Source organism: Aspergillus ibericus (assembly GCF_003184845.1).
Source record: "Aspergillus ibericus CBS 121593 unplaced genomic scaffold BO80scaffold_8, whole genome shotgun sequence".
NCBI lineage: Eukaryota > Fungi > Ascomycota > Eurotiomycetes > Eurotiales > Aspergillaceae > Aspergillus > Aspergillus ibericus.
In genome coordinates, this window is record NW_020292106.1 from 70,557 (window position 1) to 91,595 (window position 21,039).

The window sequence follows — 21,039 nt, forward strand, 5'->3', positions numbered from 1 at the left end:
AAGGGATCTAATCATCTACTCTGCCTATGATCTTCCACATCCTCTATGGAGGGGATGTTCGGTGCTGAGGTCTTTGGTTTCGAAGCGCGATAGCTCTGAAACAGAGAAGGAAGATGGGTTGGAGGGTGCAAGTGGGGTTTCGCACGAAGACGATGTCGTAAGGGTTGTTGTTGTAGTTGTTGTTGTTTTGGCGGGGTTCGAAGGCGATACCTGTGTACTGCTGCTGCTGCTGCTGCTGTGGTGGTGGTGGTGGTGGTAGGTCGGAATATGATATGTATATCTCCGGTGTCGGTAATTCACCTTGTATATCGAACTAAGCAAATGTATGTGACTATATACCAAACTATATCCTATATACCAAATGCACAGAACGGCCGTGACTTTTGTGCATCCACCATCCATCCATCCAATATCCACCCATCCGATCAAGAAAGCTCTAACAAAGGGTATCTGAGAATCCAATCCACAACGCCACGCACCGTCCACCAAAGCAACTAATCCACATCCACAATCCGCACGCGCACCCCATCCATCCCCATCGTCGACGTCAACTGATCCATCCAGTCCGTCGTCGGCCCCTGCTTCAATGTCGGCGTGATCAGCGATTCCACCACCAGCTGGGGCTGACCCGGGGACCCAGGCGGGGTCATGGGCGAGTCGTCCGACGGGGTCGGACTGAGCGTATCGGTCGGGGATGACGGGCCGCATAACTGCAGAGACTCTTTCGGTAGTGTCGAGCGTTGGCTCGGATCGAGCATGACAACCAGGTAATCCAGGATCAGCAGGGCGGAATGGACCCCCCGCGTGACATGGGCGGAGTATCCTTCGAAGAAGAACTCCGGGAGCGGGCCGATAAAGCCTCGGGGTTTGGCGTGACCGGCGCGCAGCATCGAGATGGAGACGCCGAATTCGGTGTGGATGCCGCGCAGGGCGGCGCGGGTGGCTTGGATACTCTGCAGCAGCGGAGGCTCGAGTTTCGCCCGTTGGGTCAACGGCAGGGCGAGCAGTTCGCGGATGCGTTTGACGTAGCCCGGAATTTTGATGATCTCGCGGAGCCCGCGATCGACGACGTCGGTGTAGAGGGAGGAATCCGGGAGTTTGGCGTTGTCGGTGGAGATTTGCTCGTTGAGGGAGTGCCATTCAGGCTCCTCGAGGAAACATGCTTCCCCCTCGATGAGAGCCGCGGCGATGAGGATCGGCCGGTAGACGATGTACATGGCACGACCGAAGCCGTGCAGGTGGGCTTTAGGCCCTCGGAGTTTCAGCAGGGCGCGAATGCCGTGGGCGTGGTGGATCCACGCCTGGGGCTCGGTGCAGTGGTGTTTCTCGAAGACGGCGAGTACGATGGCGGTGGAGAGTGCTTCGTCGGATTTGGCGGTCGACTCGTCGGCGATCAGGCTGGCGAGGCCGCGCAGAGAGCGAGTATAAAAGGCGCGCGCGGCCTCATGGAATTCAGGGATGTTGTAGAGCGCGCCGGAGTAGGCGAGGGTGCAGGCGCGGATGGCCCAGTCGAAGCACGAATTCATGGCCCCACGACGCCGGTCGACATATTCGACCCAGTTGACCGGCACGCGAGTTTCGGTGCATTTAAAAAAGCAAGGAAACGCAGTGAGAACGTAGTTGGTGAAGACCTGAGTCTGCTGGGCGGCGACCGCCGTGACGGTCAGCGAGGGCGACACCGTCTCATCCATGGGGAGCGGCACGGGCAGCGGCACCGGCGCGAATTGCACGTCGCGCCCGCGGGCCGGGCCTGGGCGGGGGGGAGGAGAACTAGTAGTAGTGGTTGCGGTGGATGCAGCGGAGGGAGGAGTGGAGTTGGACGGGGGGGAGGTGGACGACGATGGGGGCGAAGAACGGTAGCGTTGCTGGAGGCCAGGGCCTTCGTTGCGGAATTTGAAGGTGCGGGCCTGGCTGAAGCAGGGCACCAGGCGGCCTTTACAATGGCCACAAGGGGATTTCCCGTCACACTAGAAGTAGTAGCAATGCACTCGGTCAGATTCAGCGTTTTCCAGGAGGCGGCTGGCCGCGGGTGGTCGGACAATTAAATCCAATCCGGTGGCCCAGGCAAATGGTCAGCACCGTCCCAACCCGGTCACCACAAAGAACCCGTCCGTGCGACAGGGTTCAGGGGGGGATACAGAAACGCCATGAACGGGCGGGCCGGGTCTTGGGCAACAGCTCACAATGAAGCAACCGCCATCATCACGCACCTGAAGATGGGCGTCAGCGCAAGCCTGACAGCCGCGTGGCACTCGGACCATGCTGACGGGCAGGGAGATCAACAGCCACAGCCAGACCGGTCGGATCTGGCAGAGAAGGCATGAGGAGATGGCAGTGGATGATGTGAGGAGGTGGAAGAGAGAGAGAGAGAGAGAGAGAGAGAGAGAGAGAGAAGTGAGGGAGGGGAGAGACGATGGGTGGTGGGTGGGTGAGTGAATGAGGGACGGACGATGGATGGAGGTGGTGGAGCAGCACCATCGAGGCTGGCCGGCTCAAGATCCACCGGATTTTGGGGGGGGAGAGGGGGGGAGCACCTATGCCAGAAGAATAATCATAAGGAATAATCCTTCTTCGACAGCGGGTGAGGGCTCGAGTTTGTCCGATCCAGCGGTGGGCAGGGGAAGCCATTGGCCCATTGACTGCCCGGATCGACGGCGGGAGGCGATCAGGCCCGTCCATAGTATTACCACTATGGGAGACCCTGGAGGTCTCGCCGGCTGCTGGCTCGCCTGACTATCGATCCAGTGGCTTTGCCTTTGTCCTTCATCCACTGGGTGCAGAATCTCGGTCGGGCCCGCTCAGCAACCGTTCCTGACACTGGGCCATTTGATTGGTGGAACGGCTGCGGTGCGAGAGGAATCCCTCAGGTCAGAAATAATTGCAAGCTTACCCTGATGCACGGCGCCCAATCTGGGCCGACTGTCAGGGTGATGCCCGCACTGAAACTTCCGTCCCGGCCGGGTGGATGCATCCTCGGCTGCAACGCAACTTCTCGCTCGCTGCTGAACCAGACCCCTCGATCCCCTCCTCGAATCTGCCAGGTCTGAAGGAGCGGGTCATGAAGCTGCACTTGGCATATTGCATCAGGCAGCTGCCTGGGATGGACCCAATCCCGACCGTCACGATGGCTGGAGTGAACCGGGATGAGTGGAGACCAAGGGGGAGGGATGATCAGAAGCAAAATAGGATAGAAACAGTCGCAATAACAACTCCTACTATATACAAGCATCGAGATGAGTCTCAATCGCACTGCACACCCACCTCCCCTTTGTAGTTGGTACAGCCACCATATCGCCAGGCACATGCAGCGTCGCCTCCTGAATCCCGGCCATCCGCGATAAGCACCTCCCGCTAATGCCAGGCACGCGGCGGGTCCCCCGGCTGGCCATCTTTTTCGGATACAAGCAGTCATGGGAATCCTGAAGAGAAAACACAAAAAGTAAAAGAAAAGGACCAGAAAATAAGACGAAACTTAATCAAGCAAGGAAATATGAAAAGAAAAAGCGCCAATTCACCGAGGTCACATCCAAAACAGGGATGGAAAAAGCCACCATGCCTGCGCCCAGCAGTAGTCCCGACGAGGATCTACACCAGTCCATCGTACAGCGACAAGGCGCTGACAATCGTCTCGTCCCGCTTACTGCCCTCCTTGAATTCCTCCATGTCCAGGCTCCCGTTCTCGTCCTTGTCCATCATCCGGAAGATCTTGCGCACGCGCTTCTCCGGCGTATCCTCATCCTCGGGCAATTTAACCATCGAGCCCACCTGCAGCAGTCCAGCCCCGTTAGCCACCGTGGGGGCCAAAAATCACACCGGGGGTTAAACATACCATCTTGTAGATCGCCTCGACGATCGCCAGCATTTCATCATACGTGATCTTGCCGTCCCCATCAATGTCATACAGTTGGAATGCCCAGTCCAGCTTGTCCTCCATCTTGCCCCGCGACGTGACCGACAGCGCACAGATAAATTCCTTGAAATCGATCATCCCGCTGTTATCCGAGTCGAACACTCGGAACACATAATTTGCAAACGACGACGGGTCGCCAAACGGGAAGAACTGCCGGTAGATTTTCTGAAACTCCTCCTTGGTGAGGGTGCCCGACGGACAGTCTTTGAGGAAGCCTGCCGCACAATCCATCAGCTGCTGCGGCTGCAGAAACACCCCCCAATGCTTCACACACCTTTGTACCATTGTTGCAATTCCTTCTTGTCGAAATGCGTCGCTTTCTGCAGCTCCTCCAGCTGGGACGGGGAGAGCTTCGACTGTCTGCACGCCGGTGAATTAGTTCGATGCGGATAAGCGGGGCACAGGACATCCGGGGTAGCAGGGGGGAAGCATTCCAACACCAGCCGACATGATCTGTATCACGTCGCAGCCGCCGAGTGTCCAGAGTGCGACCACCCATGGATGAACCGGTGTGTCTGGCGGTGGTTCCTGCACCCCATGCGGACCGATCGGAAAGCGCAGCACTTACGACTTGCCCATGTTCGATCACACACGCTGAACGCCCGGTGCTGAGGATTTCGTCGGAGGAGGTCGGAGGAGGGAAATCGTCGGAGGGAGAAAAGTCTCAGGTCAACGTGTCACGGTCGGTACGCGCTGAAACAGACTCTCGGAAGGCGCGGGGTAGCGGTTTGAGGTGATAAGAGGGGCGGCGGCTTGGCGAGGGGCACCGGTCGCAGGTCGAAGGGAGGTCAGGAACAACAGGCACCGCGCGGGAGTGATCGAGCAGGTATGGAGGTGGAAAATGCAGCCAGGAACCCTGATCAAGACAAAGCGCAGAGACAGAAAGTCGTGGCGACGGCGGAGGATCGGGGATGGAGAGAGCCGCGGGTCCAGAACACGGGGCTTGGCGGGTGAGAGGCGTAAGCGGCTTGCGATCCACGGCTCTGGCGGCGTGTGTCCGCCAATTGCCGGCCCGCGGCACCTCTTCTACGCTCTTCTACGCTGGCCTAGACTTTCTCCGATCGTACAACTCATGCGCGTCCAGCATTCCTATCGCCCAACTCCGCCATCCGTCTATGTACACTCATGCCATTACATCAAAGCGGTCAAGCAACGCACGCAAACAAAGCAACTATACAGGGATATCCGAGACAAGCACATCAACCAAATCACCCAACCGATTTTATAGATCAGGATGCAAATACCCTGCAATGCAGCGGATGACCGGGGGCGGGCCGCGCCGCAATGAATCACGATGTCAACGTGACGCTTAGTCGACCTTGATGGAGCCATAGATGCGCTGAACAAACGCCCAACTGGCGAAGAATCCAATGGAGCCTACTCGGGTTAGTGATGAAACCACTGCGGACAGCACACACTTACCGGTCAAAATGAAGACCACAAATCCGATCAGGGCCGAGTATCCCACATACAACACCGCCCCCGTCAGTCCGCCAAAGCTGACTCGAGTGATCCAGAACAGGATCGCGTTCAGGAACACATAGCTGCCCGTCATGCCCGCTCCCGCAAACGCCCGCCAGTGCCACCGGTAGTTCTCCGCGCACAGCAGGAAGTACACCAGCAGCACCGTCGTGGCAGCCGAGGTGATCACCATCAGCCCGTAGCAGAGGAACAGGAAGCCGAACATGTAATAAATTTTGTTGGTCCACAGCGAGGTCATGATGAAGTAGAGCTCCACGAAGATCGCCCCAAAGGGGAGGATACCGGTCAGCAGCAGGGACGGGACGGTGCGCAGCGTGCCCGTCATCGGAGGGACCTGGCGGGGAATCTGGTTGGTCTTGGTGGGACCCTCAATGGCCTGCAAGAGTTAGCACCATCGCGGAACATGGTAGGAGACATACCCTCTGCTTGAATCCCAGCCAGCTACCCGCAACACTCAGCGGCACGCTGATCACGAACCAGATCAGCACCAGGGCAAGCATGGTACCGAACGGCACGGCCCCGCTGGAGCCCTTGGCCCAGACGAACAGGTTGAGGAGGAAGAACACGCCAAAGATGAGGGCGGGAACCAGCACGGGCGTCATGATAATATTGCGTTTCCAGGATTCACCGCCTAGCGACTTGTAGACCCGGGCCGACACGTAGCCTCCAATGAATCCAAACAGCGTGTAGATCAGAAGAATGGCGGTCGCCAGGAAGCCACGGTTCGCGGGGGACAGGAGGCCAAAGAGAGCGAAGACTAAGCTGTTAGCGGGAGGGTGTAATTATGAGGGGCTAACTTACCAACAGTCACTCCCGTCATCATAAAGAGCTGAGCTCCGTTACCGACAAGCACACTCAGGAGCAACGGAGACTTGGGGGACCGGAACACATCGCCGTGCACCAGCTTCCAGCCCGAGTCTTCCTGGATACCGTCCTCCACCGCCGCAGATGTCCCGTCAAAGTCGTCCAGGTTGATCATATCCAGCCGGTTGTACCGAGCGATATCCTTCTTCAGGGCTCTGACCAGAATCATGCTCACCATCGCGACCAAGAAAACCACAAACACGGCCGAGTTGATCAACGAGAACCAATGGATCTTCGGGTCGTAGACATGCAGGTACTTGTCCCAGCGAGTGGCCCACGCGGTCTCCGACTCCCGCCAATACACACTGTACGTCCAAGTCACCATGGTCTCGCCATCCTCGCTGAGGGTGACGCCGACCCCGTCGCTGTCACATTGGGCGGTGCCATCCTCCAGAACCATGGAGTTGCGTCGAGACTCGGGCTGCACCAGAACACCCACGACACGGTACTTGTCCTGGTTGCCGTATCCAACGCGGTGATACTCGATCAGGATCTCAAAGTGGTTGTTCACCATTGGCTGTCCGTCATCGTTGATGGACCCCAGAGCGAAACCCGGGCTGTAAAACTTGGTCTGCGTCACCGCCTCCATGTTGATCTGCGCTCCAGGCAGTCCATCAACCAGCCAGTTGATGTTGTATCCTTGTTGGATCCTCCGGTTCACAAACTTGGCACTGCGGGCATCAAATGAGACCTGACCGCAGACCGACTTGCAGGTCTCATTCTTGCCCATGTGCAGCTCAAACGGCGACGTCTGGATGCGGTCTCCAAACAGGATGCTTCCCAATGACTCTCGAACATCTTTCGGGCCCTCTGCCGGCGGACAGAATCGGAACGCCGGGTGGTAGTAGTCGTAGGAGAAGACGGAATGGAGCTGTTCATCCTGCTGCGCTAGGCCGGGCGTGAGATGGTTGACGTACAGTGGCACGGATTGGCCTTCATCGTAGGAGGTCGGAGCGACACCGGGGAGATAAAAAGCGGCGGATAGCGAGGGGGCGAGGAGGAGGGCAGCGATGGGCGAGGATCGTGGGAACCACATAGTGGGTGTCTCTATTCAGCGATCTCGTTAGTTGTGGTCCTGGCGGATCAAGAGCCAAGCAGCCAAGCTCCAGGAACCTACAGTCTATGCTCCACGCCACAAGCAATCTCAAGCTCGCATGGATGGTGGTCCAGACGTAACCACCTGCTCAGAGAAATCAGAAATATAAAATGGAATTGGACGGAAACCGGCTTTTGCAGGAAGAGGACGCCTTGTCCGGTTGCATTGAGGCCAGCTCGCGCCCTTGGCGCACGTGATGCGTCCTGACTAAGAGTATCACCACGTGCTGATAAGGCTTACCGTAAAAATTTCCCTCGCCAACTCACAGCGACAGCAACTTACAGCACAGCACAGCATAGCAACATGGCAGCCGCCGTCTCTCAGGAGCCTTCGGGCTTGCAGAATATTTCCAATTTGCTCGAAACTCTTACGACGTGTCTGACCAACACGGGATCTTCCCTCCCCAAGACGAAACGAGAGGAGCCTTCCGATGTGTCGATTGAACCGCCGCAGGATGGCATCTCCCTGCTTGACACCAAGTCCGATCTCCTTCTCTCCTACATGCAGACCCTCGTCTTCTTGGTTATCTTCCAACTAAGGGGTCTCAAGTCATCAACCGAAGACGCCGATACGAACGAATCGCTCCCGGAGGATATCGTCAAGAAACTCGTCGAACTACGTGTCTACTTGGATCGTGGTGTGCGCCCCCTGGAAGGACGGCTGAAGTACCAGGTCGACAAGGTCATCAAGGCGGCCGAGGATGCCGAGCGGGCCGAGCGAGGTGCAGTCCCCAAGAAGACCCAGGCGGATAAGAAAACTCGGGACGAGGCGTCCGGCTCTGAGGATGGTAGCAGCGACAGCGAGGGTGACAGCGAGGATGAGGAGGATGAGGATGAGGAAGACATCGATGAGATGGCATACCGCCCCAACGTGTCTTCGTTCTCCAAGAAGGTTGAACCCGAGGCCCGCATGGACAAGGCGACCAGACAAGCACCCAGCGACGGCATTTACCGACCGCCCAAGATCATGCCCACGGCACTACCGACCACCGAGAGCCGGGAGCGGAGGGAGCGCGCGCCACGCCGATCGAACGTCATCGATGAGTTCGTCAGCGCCGAGATGTCGTCCGCGCCGATGGCCGAGCCCAGTATCGGGAGTACAATTGTGCGCGGTGGGCGACAAACGAAATCGAAGAAGGATCGGGAGCGCGAGGCCGAGCGGACGCGATACGAAGAAACCAACTTTGTGCGTCTGGCGAAGGAGAGCAAGAAGGATCGGGCCAAGCGTCTGCGGGCCGAGGGACCGAGCAACACCTTTGGCGGAGAGGACTGGCAGGGTCTTACTGAAGGAGCCGATCGGATCACAAAGCTCACACGGCGGGCGCGGGGAAGCGGGACGGCGCTGGATCGGAGTCGGAAGCGCAAGCTGGATGACGGACAGCGCGGTGATGGAATGGGAGTGGGCCAGATCTTCGAGAAGCGGCGCAAGAAGGTGGACAGCTGGAAGCGGTGATTCATTTTCATTACCTAGTATGCACGATACCAGAAAAGTTCATCTTATACAGTTCTATTATAAACCAATCATATTCCCAGCACGATAACCCCTGACGGCCCAGTGGGATGAGTGACGGAGTGGCAGCGTCGCATCCGGGATTTCATCCACCTCCATGACATCATCACCACCAGCCAGTTTCCATATCATCCCCTGCACCGAGCTGTAAATACTCTCTCTCTTCTTCCAGTCCCAGTAACCATCAATATCCTCACACAAGATACTTCAAAATGGAAGACCCAGGTATGTCCCGGTCACACCCCCGCGATCTATATACATCACCACTAATATACATCCAGCCACCGAAATCTCCACCATCATCCACCACCTCACCCAATCCCCGCCAGATGACCAACAACGCACGATCCAGAAATACTTCACCCCCAGTGCAGCTTTCGTCCACCCGTTCTGCCGCGTCTACCCGTACCCGGGGAGTCGCTGGCTCATTGAGAGAATCTACCAATGGTATAAAATCATGTCGCCGCGGATAGATCTGGAGGTGCATTCCGTGGGTGAGTTCCCTCCCTATCTCTGCCCCACATAATCCCAAACAAATACTAACGATGAATCAAAGCATACGACAAACCCAACCAAAAACTCTACCTCCAAATCACCCAACTCTTCTCCATCTGGGCAATCCCCTTCCACCACGCCAACGTCGCCCTGACCACGGTCCTCGATCTCACCACAGACAGCGAAGATAACCGCACCCCTACCACCGGCCAAGGCAAACGATACTACATCAAGCGGCAGGAGGACTTTTACCAAACGTCTGAGTTTGTCAAGTTTGTGGCGCCGTGGGGGGGCGGGTTGGTGGTGGTGCTGTGGCAGTTGTTGGCGACGGTGTTTTGTGTACTTGGGGTGGTGGTGTTTTGGCCGGTTTTGTGGTTGGAGGAGAGGAGGGTTGTGGGGAATGGGAGTGAGAGGGGGAGGGTAAATGGGGGGAAGAAGGGGGGGTGGATTGGGTTGTAAACTTTGATACGCTTGGGTTTGGATGTATAAATGGGGTAGGGGATGTGTATAGAATGGTTTCGATCGTGGGAGGGTGTCAAACCTGCTGGAGTGTCCGGCTTTACACTTGTGGGTTGCGTTATGGATCAAGTATACAGCGGGACAGGTATGTTTGGTCTTGTTTTATGGGTTTCCGATGCTTAGACTCTAAGGACAATAGTTAATATAGTGTGGGCGTTGTATATAATTATGTATTATTGAACAGAGAATTGAAGCAAGCATATAAGATGGATGTGGTCAAGCTAGAGTGACATCTTTACGATAGGCAAAGGGGTTGATATCGAATTCTTCTGGAAGCGCCGATTCATCCTAGTAATACTTCCGGCTTGAGTTCTCATCTAAGAAGATGGCACTGCTTCAGAGAAATAACTCCCCAGACAATATTGATCGTAATGATCAATGAATGGTCGGTTTATCTAGGGTAGCCTCCCTTAAACATCATTGATCCATGTGCACCCAACGCTTATAGCTATCATTCTATCTTTCAGGGCATAAATGGACGCCAATCTAATTACAACAAAATGCTTAATCGTATCACGCAATGTCTTTTCAATATAGCAGCGTCCATCGATTCATTGATATTTCTCACAAGTTGATCTTCCCTCCCTCGCTACGTCCCATCCTATGGAGCCGTAACAATTGACCAACCTCAACCCAAAAAGCAACAATAGGACCAGACCAGGTCTTTGACTCTCTACCTCACCTTTTGGGCAACACAAGAAGAGATGCAAAAAGACGAGCAAAATAATGCAAAAAAGATGGTCCCAGAGGGGCTCGAACCCTCGACTTTAACGTTATTAGCGTTACGCTCTAACCAACTGAGCTATGGGACCAGTTGATGTCTACGGGCCGCTTTTAATGCAATACAATCAGAACCTTACAGCATAGCTCTATCGCTTGGTACTATGTAGATCTAATCATTCAATATCACCACGTGCACATGACTGAATATAGATCATGTGATGCTGTATTGCTGAGTCATCTTGCATTAGTCGCCTTGGCCGGGTCCGACACAAGGTCGCGTATTCTATCGCCCGGCAGTAGTATTCCTTCCTAGCTTCTCACCATAGCGCCAATGTTCCGTCTATCATCACGACTGTCAAGGCAACTCTTGACCTGGCGACCCTGGGCTCAACGTCCGGCATCGCCAGTGCGCGAGTTCTCACAATCAAACTTCTCTCTCCTCAATCCAGCTGAGAAGCTCGAAGAAGAAACCCTGTCATGGTACTCGCCCAGTGACTTTTATCCCGTGAAAATCGGTGAAGTCTTCCAGTCGAGGTACCAGGTGATCGGTAAGTTAGGCTATGGGGGATATTCAACCGTTTGGTTGTGCAGGGACCTACAGTCAGCATACCCTATAGTTCGGCAGCGACGCGCAAAGAAGCTCATTTGATCCTAGGCAGCATGCTTATGTTACACTGAAGGTATTCGAGCGCAATTCGGAAGAAGGTCAAAGAGAGACAGAAGCCTACTCCCATCTGAATTCCCTCAGCATAGCCGATCATGCTGGTGCTAGGCTCATTCGGAAAGCACTGGATAGCTTTCAGATTACTTCTACCGAGGGCAATTTCAGGTGCCTTGTTCATCCGCCTTTGGGGATGAGTCTGTATGATTTTCGCACCCAACTGAGGGCTAAGGTGCTGCCCGAGAAGATAGTCAAGTTGACCCTGGTGCATCTTCTTCTTGCGCTTGATTACCTGCATACAGAGGCTGGGATTATCCATGCAGGTATGATAATCCACTCTTTATACCTAAAGAAGACCCCTTATTGAGATTTTCCCAGATATCCAAGAAAGGAATATCATGATGGCTATTGAAGACAATTCAATCTTGAGCGACTTCGAAGAGGAGGAGAAATCAAACCCGAGCTCGCGGAAAATCGCCGGAGATCGCGTGATCTACGCTTCTCGCAAGCTCAAGAAAACCAAGCAACATGGCCGTCCTACGCTGTGTGATTTTGGTCAGGCTCGTTTTGGGGCGCAGACGTACTCTGGAGACATTCAGCCCTATATTTATCGCGCTCCCGAGGTGCTCTTGCGAATGCCGTGGAACGAAAAGGTTGACATCTGGAATGTCGGAGTGCTGGTATTCCCCCCCGCCCTTGTTCGGTGTAGCTTGACTTCGATGTTATTCTATTGACTTCTAGTGACTCGTCTCGCGAATATTGCAACCTTACTAACTATGGGACAGACATGGGATCTCTTTCAGCAAGGACATCTATTTTACGCTCGAGATCCAGATAAGAAACCATCCGATGGTCACCATCTCGCCGAAATGATCGCCATTATGGGATCACCGCCGAAAGAAATGATGCAGAACAGTGTCTATGCGGCTGATTTTTTCGACAGTGAGGGTATGTACCGCCTGGTCATCCGAGAAAAGCCTACTGATTGTTCAATAGGACAATGGAAGGGAACCATTGACATCCCTCCTGTATCATTCGAAAAGCTTGAAGGAAACCTAGACGGTGAATCCCAGCAGTTGTTCCTACACTTCCTGCGCAAGATGCTCACATGGAACCCCGAGGAAAGAGCATCGGCGCGGGAGCTGTTAGATGATCCCTGGCTACGGTCGCCTTGACCACTCTGCTTGCTGGCGAGTAGGGCCACGATATGATAGATGATTAGCTCTGGTTTGCAGGCGTATGGAATGATTGATAAGATCGAATATCACAATTTGAACGATGATCCCACCAGAAACAACTGCGGTGTCTAGCATATACATCCCACATATATAAACCCACCCAACCATCCCGACTAACCAAGCATAGCGTTGCCCAAATAGTAATACTCAAACCAAACCCCTACCTTCCAACAACCAACCTCCATTCCCAACCTAACCCTGACCATCCACCCTCTTAACCGACCCATCTTTATGTATATGCAATCTCCGCAACGTCTTCATTTTCTCATCCTTGATCCGAACCGAAATCACCTCTTGATCATCCGTCGGGTCATCATGAGAATAATGAGGCTCGGAGCCTCTAGAAACCGCAATTAGTCAAGAGCAGCATCTGGGAAGGGCTCAGGGTACCGGATCTCCGCATTCTTGAAATTCGGATCCTGGTTGGATTTCATGGGCTTAGTGATGAGTTAGATTAGATCAATTAGTCGGGGGTGATGAATGATACATGACGTACAGCATTCTCCTCCATTTCTAGAACGTCATAGGCAGGGGATACCCATTCCGGGGGTATATCGGTTATGTTTGTTTTTCCGATGAGCTGGTAGAGACGGCGTGTGGTTGCGCATGGAGCGGGCCACCAAGCGAATCCAGCTGTCCGGAAAGCCAACACTGCGTTGATGTCAACCATACGGTCTTTCCTACTAGGAATATCTCTTCTGTTAAATGGGTCAAGAATGATACACATGTCGACCATCCTGATTTTAGCACATCGCCAGCTGGAGAGAAACAATGGACACTGCATACCGAATCACACACTCAGGACATTCACTACGAGGCAGAAATCGTCGTGCCTATCATTCTCCCGGATGGGAAAACGTTCGTTCCTGGCTTTGACTCCTGCCTTGTCTCTCGTTATTATACGCTTGAGGTATCGCTCTCGTACCATTGCGGGGGATTCACTCCTTCTGGGATCTCGCTTCATGTACCTGTTTCGGTTCGATGGCATTCTACTCAGGCGCAACTCAACTGAACTGAGAGTAATATCTATAATGAATATCTGAATAATGTATGTCAGTGCAATATTTAATTTGGTCTGTATGGACAATTCCGAGGCCACATTCTCCACCTCGGAACAATGCTCTCCCTAGAAACCGTGGATTGTTGCCAAACTTTCTAACAAGTCTCAATCCAAGCCCGTGCATTTAAGAACCATATAAATTCATCCTCTATTACAGTAGTAAGTCTCGGGCCCGGCACAAGCGGAAACCACGGAGGCCGCGGAAACCGAGCTTGGTTCTCACTGAGCACCTTGGTATAAATATCACCCTCTAACGGCCTCATCACTATTTCCATATTCCCAGACCAACATATCTATAGACGCAAAATAAAACAATCACAAGAAGGCTTCCACTGGACCACAAAATACGGCTTCCAGTATGGTATGTACACATCTCCCACCACCATCATAAAATACTAACCATACAAGGATTACCCACCGCGGCCATCGTCCCCTCCACCCCCAAACCCGACCTCTCCCCAACCTACGATGTGATTATCATCGGGGCTGGCTTTGCCGGACTAACCGCCGCGCGGGACCTCTCATTCCGAGGCAAAAAGACCCTTCTCATTGAAGCTCGCGACCGCATTGGCGGACGCTGTTGGACCGTACCTACCGGACCAGACACGCAGGTCGAGATGGGCGGGACATGGGTGCACTGGCAGCAACCGCATGTGTTTAGCGAGTTGCAACAATACGGAATGGACGAGTTTGAAGAGACGGTGGCGGGCGGTGAGGATTGTGAAGTCGTGGTTAAAGCATCGAGGGCTGAACCCGCCAGAGCACAGGACCCAGCCGAAGGACGAGCAATGATGGAACGCCTTGAAGGACTCATAAGAAAAGTTCTTTGACGTGGATGGACAGGGCGGTCGCAGTGTGATACCGTTTCCATTTAACCTGGAAGCGAGCGTGAAGCAGAATGCCGAGTATTTGGACGTGGATAAACTGAGCATTGAAGATCGAGTCGCGCAGCTTGATGGACTTACTCAGGAGGAGAAAGCAATGCTGAAAGCGCATCTTGCTTCATTCTACGGGGTACCGCTGGAAAAGACCTCGTTCATGGAAGTGCTTCGCGTCCATGCATTGTGCAACTTTGATCCGGGCATGATGGAGCCAGCGACTATGAAGTATAAGCTCGCGGAAGGCACTACTGCTTTTGCGCTTGCCATTCTTGAAGAGTACAAGGGGGATCGGATCTTTGGGTCTCCTGTGTCGTCGATAAAGCAGAGTGATGGCGAGTTCCCTGTCAGTGTCACTTTGAAGAATGGGGATCGGTATTCTTCCGAGGCTGTCATCTCAACAGTCCCGATTAATGTCATTTCCTCGATTGTGTTCGACCCTCCGCTCTCAGCACTCCGACAAGAAGCATTCTCCAGTGGCGTCACTCCTGCACGAACCGATAAACTCCTCGTCTACACCCCAACCAAGCTCAACAATGGACTCAACATCGCCTGCGAGGGAGATATGCCCTACGCAAGTAGCTTCACCGACGGCATCCACGGCAACCATACCCTCCTTACTTTACTCGCTCATCCAGATATCAGCCTCGACCGATCTGACGAAAATATCCGTCTTGTGGAGACACTTCGGCCTGCAGGCGTGACAGTAGACTCTGCCTATGGCCACCTCTGGTCCGATGATCCGTACGCCGGCGGAGTAATGCCGGTCCGTGGTCCCGGGTTTCTGGAAAAATATCATGAGGAGATACGAAAGCCCCATGGACGGGTGTATTTCTGTGGCTCGGATTTTGCGGATGGTTGGCGGGGGTTTATTTCGGGGGCGTTTGAGGATGCGTATCGAGTAACTAGGGAGGTGTTGAAAGCGTGTTAACATAAGTAGAGTATCAATATCTGATGGTTTCTTTGCTTCTTCTTGTGGATGTGTATATATTATAGACGAGCATAAGTTGAAGGTCAAGAATCGTAAACCATACTGTATCTCCGTGGGGATCTTCCATACCCCCGATTGGATACGCAGCTCACACCACTTTTGATATTAATACCATGCGATGAAAATGAAGGGGTTGGGAATTACATACATCGTTCAAGAAGTATCATATCTGTTCCTGGATGCATGCATCCGATCTCTAGATTGATCGGTTGCACGAGAAAGCAAAACACTTTTGACCAAGATATGAAGATAGTATATCAAACGAGGGGCCTCCGGCTTGTGCTGGGCTGATGGTGGCCGGCCGGAAGATAATGCCCAGTGGACTGCCGTTCCTTCGGAGGATATGGCTTCGACTAGCACGGCTGCTGCCAGCGCAGGTGTGGCGACGGCGTAGATGTTGCTATCCCATTCATGTTCTAGGGCAGATCGGTACACGTGACCACCTGACTTGCAGTTCCCAACTTGTATATGGACTTATATATATGGTGCTTTCCAGCTGACCTATTTATATGAACCTCTCTATTACTATTCCAATTACTGTACAAGAATACTACATCGTGCTTGACATTTACTCTTCACGCAATTAGAAACATACTACACAGCGTAGTGCAGTGCGCTACGATTCGTTCTTCCCCACATTTGATATACCAGTTTAAGATGATAAAAAGATCGATGCTAGAGGGAGAGTACCTTTATGGCAATGGAGCTGCGCTGTTAATGCCCTAGAGTTATGCCAGGGTCCTTAGGTGTGGTCTATGTAGGGATCTGGCCCGGTAAACAGATACATAGGGGGCTGCTGGTGCCTGTGATTCAGGGACTGTAGGTAGTTCCTTCATGCCATGCTTACATGCATAGATCCATGTCTATAGTTACATCATCCAATTAGCTGCATTACTTTATATCGGTATCCCATTTATGACAGGCTCAAGTGTCCGTACTACTTTTCGTGTGCCAGTCCAATCATTCTGCAGCATCATTACTACCAAAGAGAACCAGTGGGCCAGCTAATACATCTACAGCCCTATCCATTCAACAAGTGACAAAGCCACCCACTACTCTAAGCCACCATGATAAACTCACAACCCATCCTTATACTTCCGCCACCAATCCCCCTTCACCCACATCGTCTCACTAACCTCCTTATACTCACTCCCCTCCGGACAAAACCGATACCGATCCAACTCGCGAAACCCCTCATCCGCAATATCCCCCACATGTCTCCAACACGCCGTCTGGCTCTTCGCCCAGCGCTCCAACTGCCCGAAATCGCGACACATGCGCACCTGCCCCAGCCCGCTCTTCTGATCCGGCTGGAACCCCGTATACCGGGGTGTATCGTCCGCATTGCACAGGATCTCGTCACGGAGGACGAGGAGGCAGTGTTGTACGTGGTCCCAGGGGGAGCTTTGCGGACGGGCGTCGTGGAATTCGACCAGCGCGGTGCGGAGGGTCTTCACGCAGTGGAGGTTGTGGTAGCCGTTGATGAGGTAGATGCCCTTCGTGGGGTCCCAGGGGAAGCGCTGTGCTCGGGGGAGACCCATGGCGTGCGCGTAGGTGTCGGAGAGGGCGATGTTGCCGAGGTCGTAGTTCGTGGCCTCCCAGAGGGTGTCTTGCTCGGTGGTGTTGATGGCGTTGTTGGGACCCCAGGGGAGGGGGATGGTGCGGGTTAGGCCCGCTGGGGGGGAAGGGTTGGGTTAGTGGGGGATGGGGTTGGGTCGGGGTTGGGGGGGATGACTTACCGTATTTGGAGCGCTCTGGGGAGGGGGATGTCGTGGTGGAGTGTAGGGCAAGGAGGGCGATGAGAAGGATATTGGCTAGGATGGAGAGAAGTAAGGGAACTCGGGATAGGGGTTTCCTAGGTCTTGCGGTGGGTGAGCCGTGTGTGGTGGTCTCATCAGCATCATTCTCCGGGTCATTGACAGGCTCTGAGACTGGCACCCGGAGATACTTTCCCACAGAGATCTTCATGGCTGGAAAGCAAAGACGGGGAGACCAATGAAGAGCTGAAACGGTTGGGGGCGAGGCGTTTTCCTTTTAAGTCACGCGCTGCGGGGGTGACCGAGCACAGACTTATCCCAGTCAGGGCTAGATGTTATATACCCCTGGAGTGGTGGGTGGCATAATTCAGTGGTAAAGTGGGAGGGGTCTATTCTTATCAGTGGGTGGATTGGCTACCATATTGTCTTGCAGGACGCTACTCGCCATGGCTCAGTGGCAGTACGGATTACAATACATGATCCAAGAATATCCTTCACAATCCCGCATCCAACGACCCCTCACAAGTCCTTCTGAGGACTGGGCTCCTCGCCAGTCGCATGGATCTCGGCCTTCCAGTTTGCCTCGTCGCTCAATTGGTATGCCCCGGCGGCTATCCTGATGTCAGCATCGTTCAAGGGGATTACTGAAAGTAAGAAAAAGAGAAGAACCAACCGGTATCGGTATCCACAGGAAGGGCAATAGCGGTAGCCAACAGGCAGAAAAGGGACAGGAATTTATAGATAGTCGCCATGGTGACTGTGGAGAGGGTGATTTAATTGCTAACACGAAAGTCAAAGGTAGAAGCCAGATGACAAGAGACAGCTGACGGTGGCGTACAGCGATGATCGTTTCCGGCCCCCAATGTCCTCCTTGTCATTCTTATATGCATCTGTCGGACCTGAGCCCCTACCGTTCCTGCTTCCCCTCACTTTGCGCCATCAGACGGCCGGTTTACTAGTCTCGCATTTGTTCATGTCGCCTATCGTTGGGGGCCAAATAGGCCCCCATAAGCTTGGTGTGGTTAAAAGGCTCCGATTGTCATGATGTCCGGATTATCAGTGGCATTCATCTCCAGCATCAGAATGTCCACCAACGAGTTGTCCATTTCCTTTGTCCCCGCGAGCGCAGTATTGGCCGCGGCCATTGCTCTACCATGTGTGGGCATTCTCAGCGTCGGGGTTCGGTTTGCTCTTCGCTGGAAGAATGAGAGATCCATTGGAGTCGACGATTGGTTGATCCTGGTAGCACTAGTCTGTTCCCCTCTTCACTGTCATCCTTCCACTGGCAAAGGAATCATTCTAACCCTCGGAGAAACTAGGTCTTTGTGATAGGCATGGGTGCTGTGCAGGTTTACGGTGCGAGCCCTCATCCCTCGGAATGGTCAGGATTGACATGCATGTGACTAGGAGGCGTCGAACATGCATTGGGCTACTCCACTCCACCCTATTCGAGCGAAGAGGCCGAATTGACAGAACTGTCGAGACCTCAGAGAATCGTCGAGCTGGTACAGCGGTCTTCCCCACTCGTGGCGCATCCGCTAAATTTCCCAGGTGGATTGGATTACTTGGGTGGTGATGACCCCGGCCAACGGACTGATCAAGCTAAGCTCTCTCTTTCTCTACCGTCGGATCTTTGCCGTGGGTCAAGAGAGGGTCTTTGGGATGCTTAGCTGGATTCTGATCGGTCTGTGCACGCTCTGGACGCTCGCCTTCTTCTTTGCCACCATCTTTGGCTGTGGACGGCACTTTGCCTATCCGTGGGGGCCGTTGGGGGAAATTGGCAGCTGCAACACTAATGCACGCCTGGAAGCGATGATGATTACCGACCTGATCACGGATGTGCTGGTCTGGATTTTACCCGTGCCGATGGTGAGTTTGAGTTGGACTGCCCTGGTCAACCTGCCTGATCCTGTCCTTGTTTTAGGTCTGGCGGACGCAAATGAAATTCGGGCGCAAACTCGCCGCGACGGGTGTTCTCCTACTGGCAACCATGTAAGTACTCTACTGGCAATCATATAAGTACTCTGCTGGCAGAGCTGAGACCTAACCTGATGAATGGACTATCAGATCGCTGGCAGCGGCCGTTGTGCGACTCATTGTTCAGGGTCAGATCACCAACGGAGGATATGCGGCACATACCGACGTGGACCGTACGCTTCCCTTCATCCACGGTCGGACACTACTAACGCTCCGATAGAGACCCTGACTATCCTACTGTACTGGAGTATGATTGAGTCGGGGCTAGCCTTGATTGCGTCCTGTCTGCCGACCATGCGACTCCACACGGCGTGGAAAAAAGCCCTGTCGGCCCTCTGTCCGCGGCCGGGGACGAGCCTGCCCTCCTGGCCGGAAAGCACCCCGGTCGAGAGTCACGGCCGGAAGAAACGGATGTCTAGCTCCATGGGCTCCACCTTGGTGCAGCAGAAAAGCCAGTCGTCGCAAGTGGTGCCGCTGATCGAAATGAACCGGGGTCAGGGCCGCCGGGCCAATGATGCGGAGACGGGCTGGACAGCCTGAGCTTACCATGTCTAATACGGACTATATAGGTATCTCTCCTGTGCTATATATATATCTTGTCCGGCATAGCTACTGTCGAATGGAGGCTGGTCTTATGCGTAAGACTTCCCGATGTAACGTTGTCCCAAGTCTAGCCCTACCCAGGAGGACTCCGTGCATACATAATCTAGTATCTCTCACATTCATCCGAATTATCACCCCAGCACCATGTCCAGTTCCGACTCTGAATCCTCCCCCGCCAGCTTCCATCTGGCCGACGGGCTGGGATATGCCCTCCAACAAAGTCACCGGTCGGTGATCCGCCTCAACCTGCAGCACTTTCTCTGGCGCCAAGAATTTGGTTACAGCATCCATCCCTCCATCCCCACCACGCCGGCACCTCGAAAGATAGTCGATGTAGCCTGCGGGACGGCCCTCTGGCTGATCGATGTGGCCCACGAATTACCCCCCACCACCCAGTTGGACGGGCTGGATATTGACCTCACGCAAGCGCCGCACCCGGCGTGGCTGCCCGCCAATGTGCACCTCGACCATTGGGACCTTTTCACTCCGGTGCCCCCGCCCCGGCAGGAGCAATATGATCTGGTCCATGTGCGACTCTTGGTACTCGTGCTATCCGGTCTCGATCCCATGCCGGTGATCCGACGGCTCTTCCAGTTGGTCACCCCGGGAGGCTACCTGCAGTGGGATGAATTGGACTGCGTCAATCTGTGCCTCAAGAAGGTGGACCCGGGCATTGCGGCCCCAGCATTGGAGGAAATTCGCGTGGGCTCGCATGCCGACGGTCGTCATGATTGGGCCTTGGATTTACCGCGGCTGTTGGCCGAAGCGGGCTTTGAGGAGGTCACCATGCATCACTACGCGGAACCCCCGGAGATGGTTCGCGCCTTTAATGACCTGCATTTGTTGACCATGGAGGAATTCGCCACCCGATTGGCGGGACAAGGCCAACACAAGGCTGCCGCTCGATTTACCCAGCTCATTCAGGCGGGCTATCAGGAGTCGGTGAACGGGGCCGCCATCTCATTTCCGCGGGTGGTGGTGGTGGCTAAGCGACCGGCGTGACGGACTCCGACGGACCAGGTTTATGTAGACTCTATCTATAGGTAGATACTCCGGAGCTAGTGCAGACTGTTGGATGGGTCTTGGTCATGAGATGCGCTAAAGATTAGTGCTGATGGGAGAGATGGTCCGTATAGGGCTAGGACAAGGCTGTCCAATGGCCACCACTGATATTCCCCACCCTCCCTCATCGACCCATGCATTACAAATAATAAATATTACCTTTGCTCCGAGGAGTACCCCTTCTGCTCGGCCTAAACATAAAATGAAAACGGAG

General features: G+C 54.1%; 13 protein-coding genes and 1 non-coding gene across 14 annotated transcripts; 6 read left to right on the forward strand and 8 right to left on the reverse strand.

The window, feature by feature from the left end:
- Positions 1–376: 376 nt before the first annotated feature.
- Positions 377–2,613, reverse strand: BO80DRAFT_267625 (uncharacterized protein). The gene is made up of 2 exons (XM_025714803.1): positions 2,211–2,613; positions 377–1,967 (listed from the first exon to the last, which is right to left on the reverse strand). Exons 1-2 carry the CDS (start codon positions 2,259–2,261, stop codon positions 495–497), a joined length of 1,524 nt encoding a protein of 507 aa, XP_025578017.1. The 5' UTR covers positions 2,262–2,613; the 3' UTR covers positions 377–494.
- A 158-nt stretch (positions 2,614–2,771) lies between these two features.
- On the reverse strand, positions 2,772–3,773 carry BO80DRAFT_267633 (uncharacterized protein). Its single transcript, XM_025714804.1, has one exon. It carries the CDS (start codon positions 3,410–3,412, stop codon positions 2,864–2,866), a length of 549 nt encoding a protein of 182 aa, XP_025578018.1. The 5' UTR covers positions 3,413–3,773; the 3' UTR covers positions 2,772–2,863.
- BO80DRAFT_267615 (EF-hand domain-containing protein) lies at positions 3,406–4,615 on the reverse strand. The gene is made up of 4 exons (XM_025714802.1): positions 4,479–4,615; positions 4,185–4,270; positions 3,830–4,125; positions 3,406–3,765 (listed from the first exon to the last, which is right to left on the reverse strand). Exons 1-4 carry the CDS (start codon positions 4,487–4,489, stop codon positions 3,586–3,588), a joined length of 573 nt encoding a protein of 190 aa, XP_025578019.1. The 5' UTR covers positions 4,490–4,615; the 3' UTR covers positions 3,406–3,585.
- A 563-nt stretch (positions 4,616–5,178) lies between these two features.
- On the reverse strand, positions 5,179–7,497 carry BO80DRAFT_267677 (transmembrane 9 family protein). Its single transcript, XM_025714805.1, has 5 exons — positions 7,374–7,497; positions 6,194–7,303; positions 5,812–6,149; positions 5,333–5,768; positions 5,179–5,287 (listed from the first exon to the last, which is right to left on the reverse strand). The coding sequence occupies exons 2-5, from the start codon at positions 7,290–7,292 to the stop codon at positions 5,220–5,222; spliced, it is 1,941 nt and encodes a 646-aa protein (XP_025578020.1). The 5' UTR covers positions 7,293–7,303; positions 7,374–7,497; the 3' UTR covers positions 5,179–5,219.
- Positions 7,498–7,607: 110 nt separating this feature from the next.
- On the forward strand, positions 7,608–9,010 carry lcp5 (small subunit rRNA maturation protein LCP5). Its single transcript, XM_025714807.1, has one exon. The coding sequence runs from the start codon at positions 7,656–7,658 to the stop codon at positions 8,802–8,804; it is 1,149 nt and encodes a 382-aa protein (XP_025578021.1). The 5' UTR covers positions 7,608–7,655; the 3' UTR covers positions 8,805–9,010.
- A 1-nt stretch (position 9,011) lies between these two features.
- On the forward strand, positions 9,012–9,908 carry BO80DRAFT_267784 (uncharacterized protein). Its single transcript, XM_025714806.1, has 3 exons — positions 9,012–9,086; positions 9,143–9,355; positions 9,418–9,908. The coding sequence occupies exons 1-3, from the start codon at positions 9,074–9,076 to the stop codon at positions 9,813–9,815; spliced, it is 624 nt and encodes a 207-aa protein (XP_025578022.1). The 5' UTR covers positions 9,012–9,073; the 3' UTR covers positions 9,816–9,908.
- A 705-nt stretch (positions 9,909–10,613) lies between these two features.
- Positions 10,614–10,687, reverse strand: BO80DRAFT_t85. Its single transcript has one exon. It is a non-coding gene; the product is annotated as a tRNA-Ile (tRNA).
- A 232-nt stretch (positions 10,688–10,919) lies between these two features.
- On the forward strand, positions 10,920–12,505 carry BO80DRAFT_400754 (kinase-like protein). The gene is made up of 5 exons (XM_025717537.1): positions 10,920–11,198; positions 11,254–11,582; positions 11,638–11,939; positions 12,045–12,207; positions 12,256–12,505. Exons 1-5 carry the CDS (start codon positions 10,930–10,932, stop codon positions 12,432–12,434), a joined length of 1,242 nt encoding a protein of 413 aa, XP_025578023.1. The 5' UTR covers positions 10,920–10,929; the 3' UTR covers positions 12,435–12,505.
- Positions 12,506–12,689: 184 nt separating this feature from the next.
- On the reverse strand, positions 12,690–13,233 carry BO80DRAFT_442279 (uncharacterized protein; the record flags this gene model as incomplete). The annotated part of the gene is made up of 3 exons (XM_025721255.1): positions 12,690–12,837; positions 12,888–12,934; positions 12,994–13,233. The coding sequence occupies 3 exons, from the start codon at positions 13,231–13,233 to the stop codon at positions 12,690–12,692; spliced, it is 435 nt and encodes a 144-aa protein (XP_025578024.1).
- Positions 13,234–13,614: 381 nt separating this feature from the next.
- BO80DRAFT_462394 (flavin monoamine oxidase family protein) lies at positions 13,615–15,366 on the forward strand (the record flags this gene model as incomplete). The annotated part of the gene is made up of 4 exons (XM_025722508.1): positions 13,615–13,639; positions 13,841–13,918; positions 13,966–14,288; positions 14,380–15,366. 4 exons carry the CDS (start codon positions 13,615–13,617, stop codon positions 15,364–15,366), a joined length of 1,413 nt encoding a protein of 470 aa, XP_025578025.1.
- Positions 15,367–16,502: 1,136 nt separating this feature from the next.
- On the reverse strand, positions 16,503–17,102 carry BO80DRAFT_348991 (uncharacterized protein; the record flags this gene model as incomplete). The annotated part of the gene is made up of 1 exon (XM_025715480.1): positions 16,503–17,102. A coding segment is annotated over one exon (600 nt), but the record flags the coding sequence as incomplete, so codon positions are not given.
- A 600-nt stretch (positions 17,103–17,702) lies between these two features.
- On the reverse strand, positions 17,703–17,935 carry BO80DRAFT_442282 (uncharacterized protein; the record flags this gene model as incomplete). Its single annotated transcript, XM_025721256.1, has 2 exons — positions 17,703–17,794; positions 17,857–17,935. The coding sequence occupies 2 exons, from the start codon at positions 17,933–17,935 to the stop codon at positions 17,703–17,705; spliced, it is 171 nt and encodes a 56-aa protein (XP_025578027.1).
- Positions 17,936–18,266: 331 nt separating this feature from the next.
- BO80DRAFT_349179 (uncharacterized protein) lies at positions 18,267–19,700 on the forward strand (the record flags this gene model as incomplete). Its single annotated transcript, XM_025715492.1, has 7 exons — positions 18,267–18,434; positions 18,503–18,539; positions 18,591–18,688; positions 18,735–19,052; positions 19,108–19,175; positions 19,251–19,333; positions 19,381–19,700. 7 exons carry the CDS (start codon positions 18,267–18,269, stop codon positions 19,698–19,700), a joined length of 1,092 nt encoding a protein of 363 aa, XP_025578028.1.
- Positions 19,701–19,803: 103 nt separating this feature from the next.
- Positions 19,804–20,967, forward strand: BO80DRAFT_267891 (S-adenosyl-L-methionine-dependent methyltransferase). Its single transcript, XM_025714808.1, has one exon. The coding sequence runs from the start codon at positions 19,908–19,910 to the stop codon at positions 20,763–20,765; it is 858 nt and encodes a 285-aa protein (XP_025578029.1). The 5' UTR covers positions 19,804–19,907; the 3' UTR covers positions 20,766–20,967.
- Positions 20,968–21,039: the final 72 nt, after the last annotated feature.

Bases quoted from the DNA above. Each gene is read 5' to 3' on its own strand.
- BO80DRAFT_267784 (XM_025714806.1), top strand. The intron at 9,356-9,417 runs GTGAGTTCCCTC...GATGAATCAAAG, and splicing joins TCTGGAGGTGCATTCCGTGG to CATACGACAAACCCAACCAA.
- BO80DRAFT_267615 (XM_025714802.1), bottom strand. The intron at 4,126-4,184 runs GTGTGTGAAGCA...ATTGTGCGGCAG, and splicing joins ATTGCAACAATGGTACAAAG to GCTTCCTCAAAGACTGTCCG. The intron at 3,766-3,829 runs GTATGTTTAACC...GGACTGCTGCAG, and splicing joins TCGAGGCGATCTACAAGATG to GTGGGCTCGATGGTTAAATT.
- BO80DRAFT_400754 (XM_025717537.1), top strand. From the start codon at position 10,930: ATGTTCCGTCTATCATCACGACTGTCAAGGCAACTCTTGACCTGGCGA. The intron at 11,199-11,253 runs GTCAGCATACCC...ATTTGATCCTAG, and splicing joins TGGTTGTGCAGGGACCTACA to GCAGCATGCTTATGTTACAC. The intron at 11,940-12,044 runs GTATTCCCCCCC...ACTATGGGACAG, and splicing joins TCTGGAATGTCGGAGTGCTG to ACATGGGATCTCTTTCAGCA.
- BO80DRAFT_267633 (XM_025714804.1), bottom strand. From the start codon at position 3,412: ATGACTGCTTGTATCCGAAAAAGATGGCCAGCCGGGGGACCCGCCGCG.
- BO80DRAFT_267625 (XM_025714803.1), bottom strand. From the start codon at position 2,261: ATGGTCCGAGTGCCACGCGGCTGTCAGGCTTGCGCTGACGCCCATCTT. The intron at 1,968-2,210 runs GTGCGTGATGAT...TACTACTTCTAG, and splicing joins GCGCTGACGCCCATCTTCAG to TGTGACGGGAAATCCCCTTG.
- BO80DRAFT_267891 (XM_025714808.1), top strand. From the start codon at position 19,908: ATGTCCAGTTCCGACTCTGAATCCTCCCCCGCCAGCTTCCATCTGGCC.
- lcp5 (XM_025714807.1), top strand. From the start codon at position 7,656: ATGGCAGCCGCCGTCTCTCAGGAGCCTTCGGGCTTGCAGAATATTTCC.
- BO80DRAFT_267677 (XM_025714805.1), bottom strand. From the start codon at position 7,292: ATGTGGTTCCCACGATCCTCGCCCATCGCTGCCCTCCTCCTCGCCCCC. The intron at 6,150-6,193 runs GTAAGTTAGCCC...CTAACAGCTTAG, and splicing joins GATGACGGGAGTGACTGTTG to TCTTCGCTCTCTTTGGCCTC. The intron at 5,288-5,332 runs GTAAGTGTGTGC...TAACCCGAGTAG, and splicing joins TGTGGTCTTCATTTTGACCG to GCTCCATTGGATTCTTCGCC.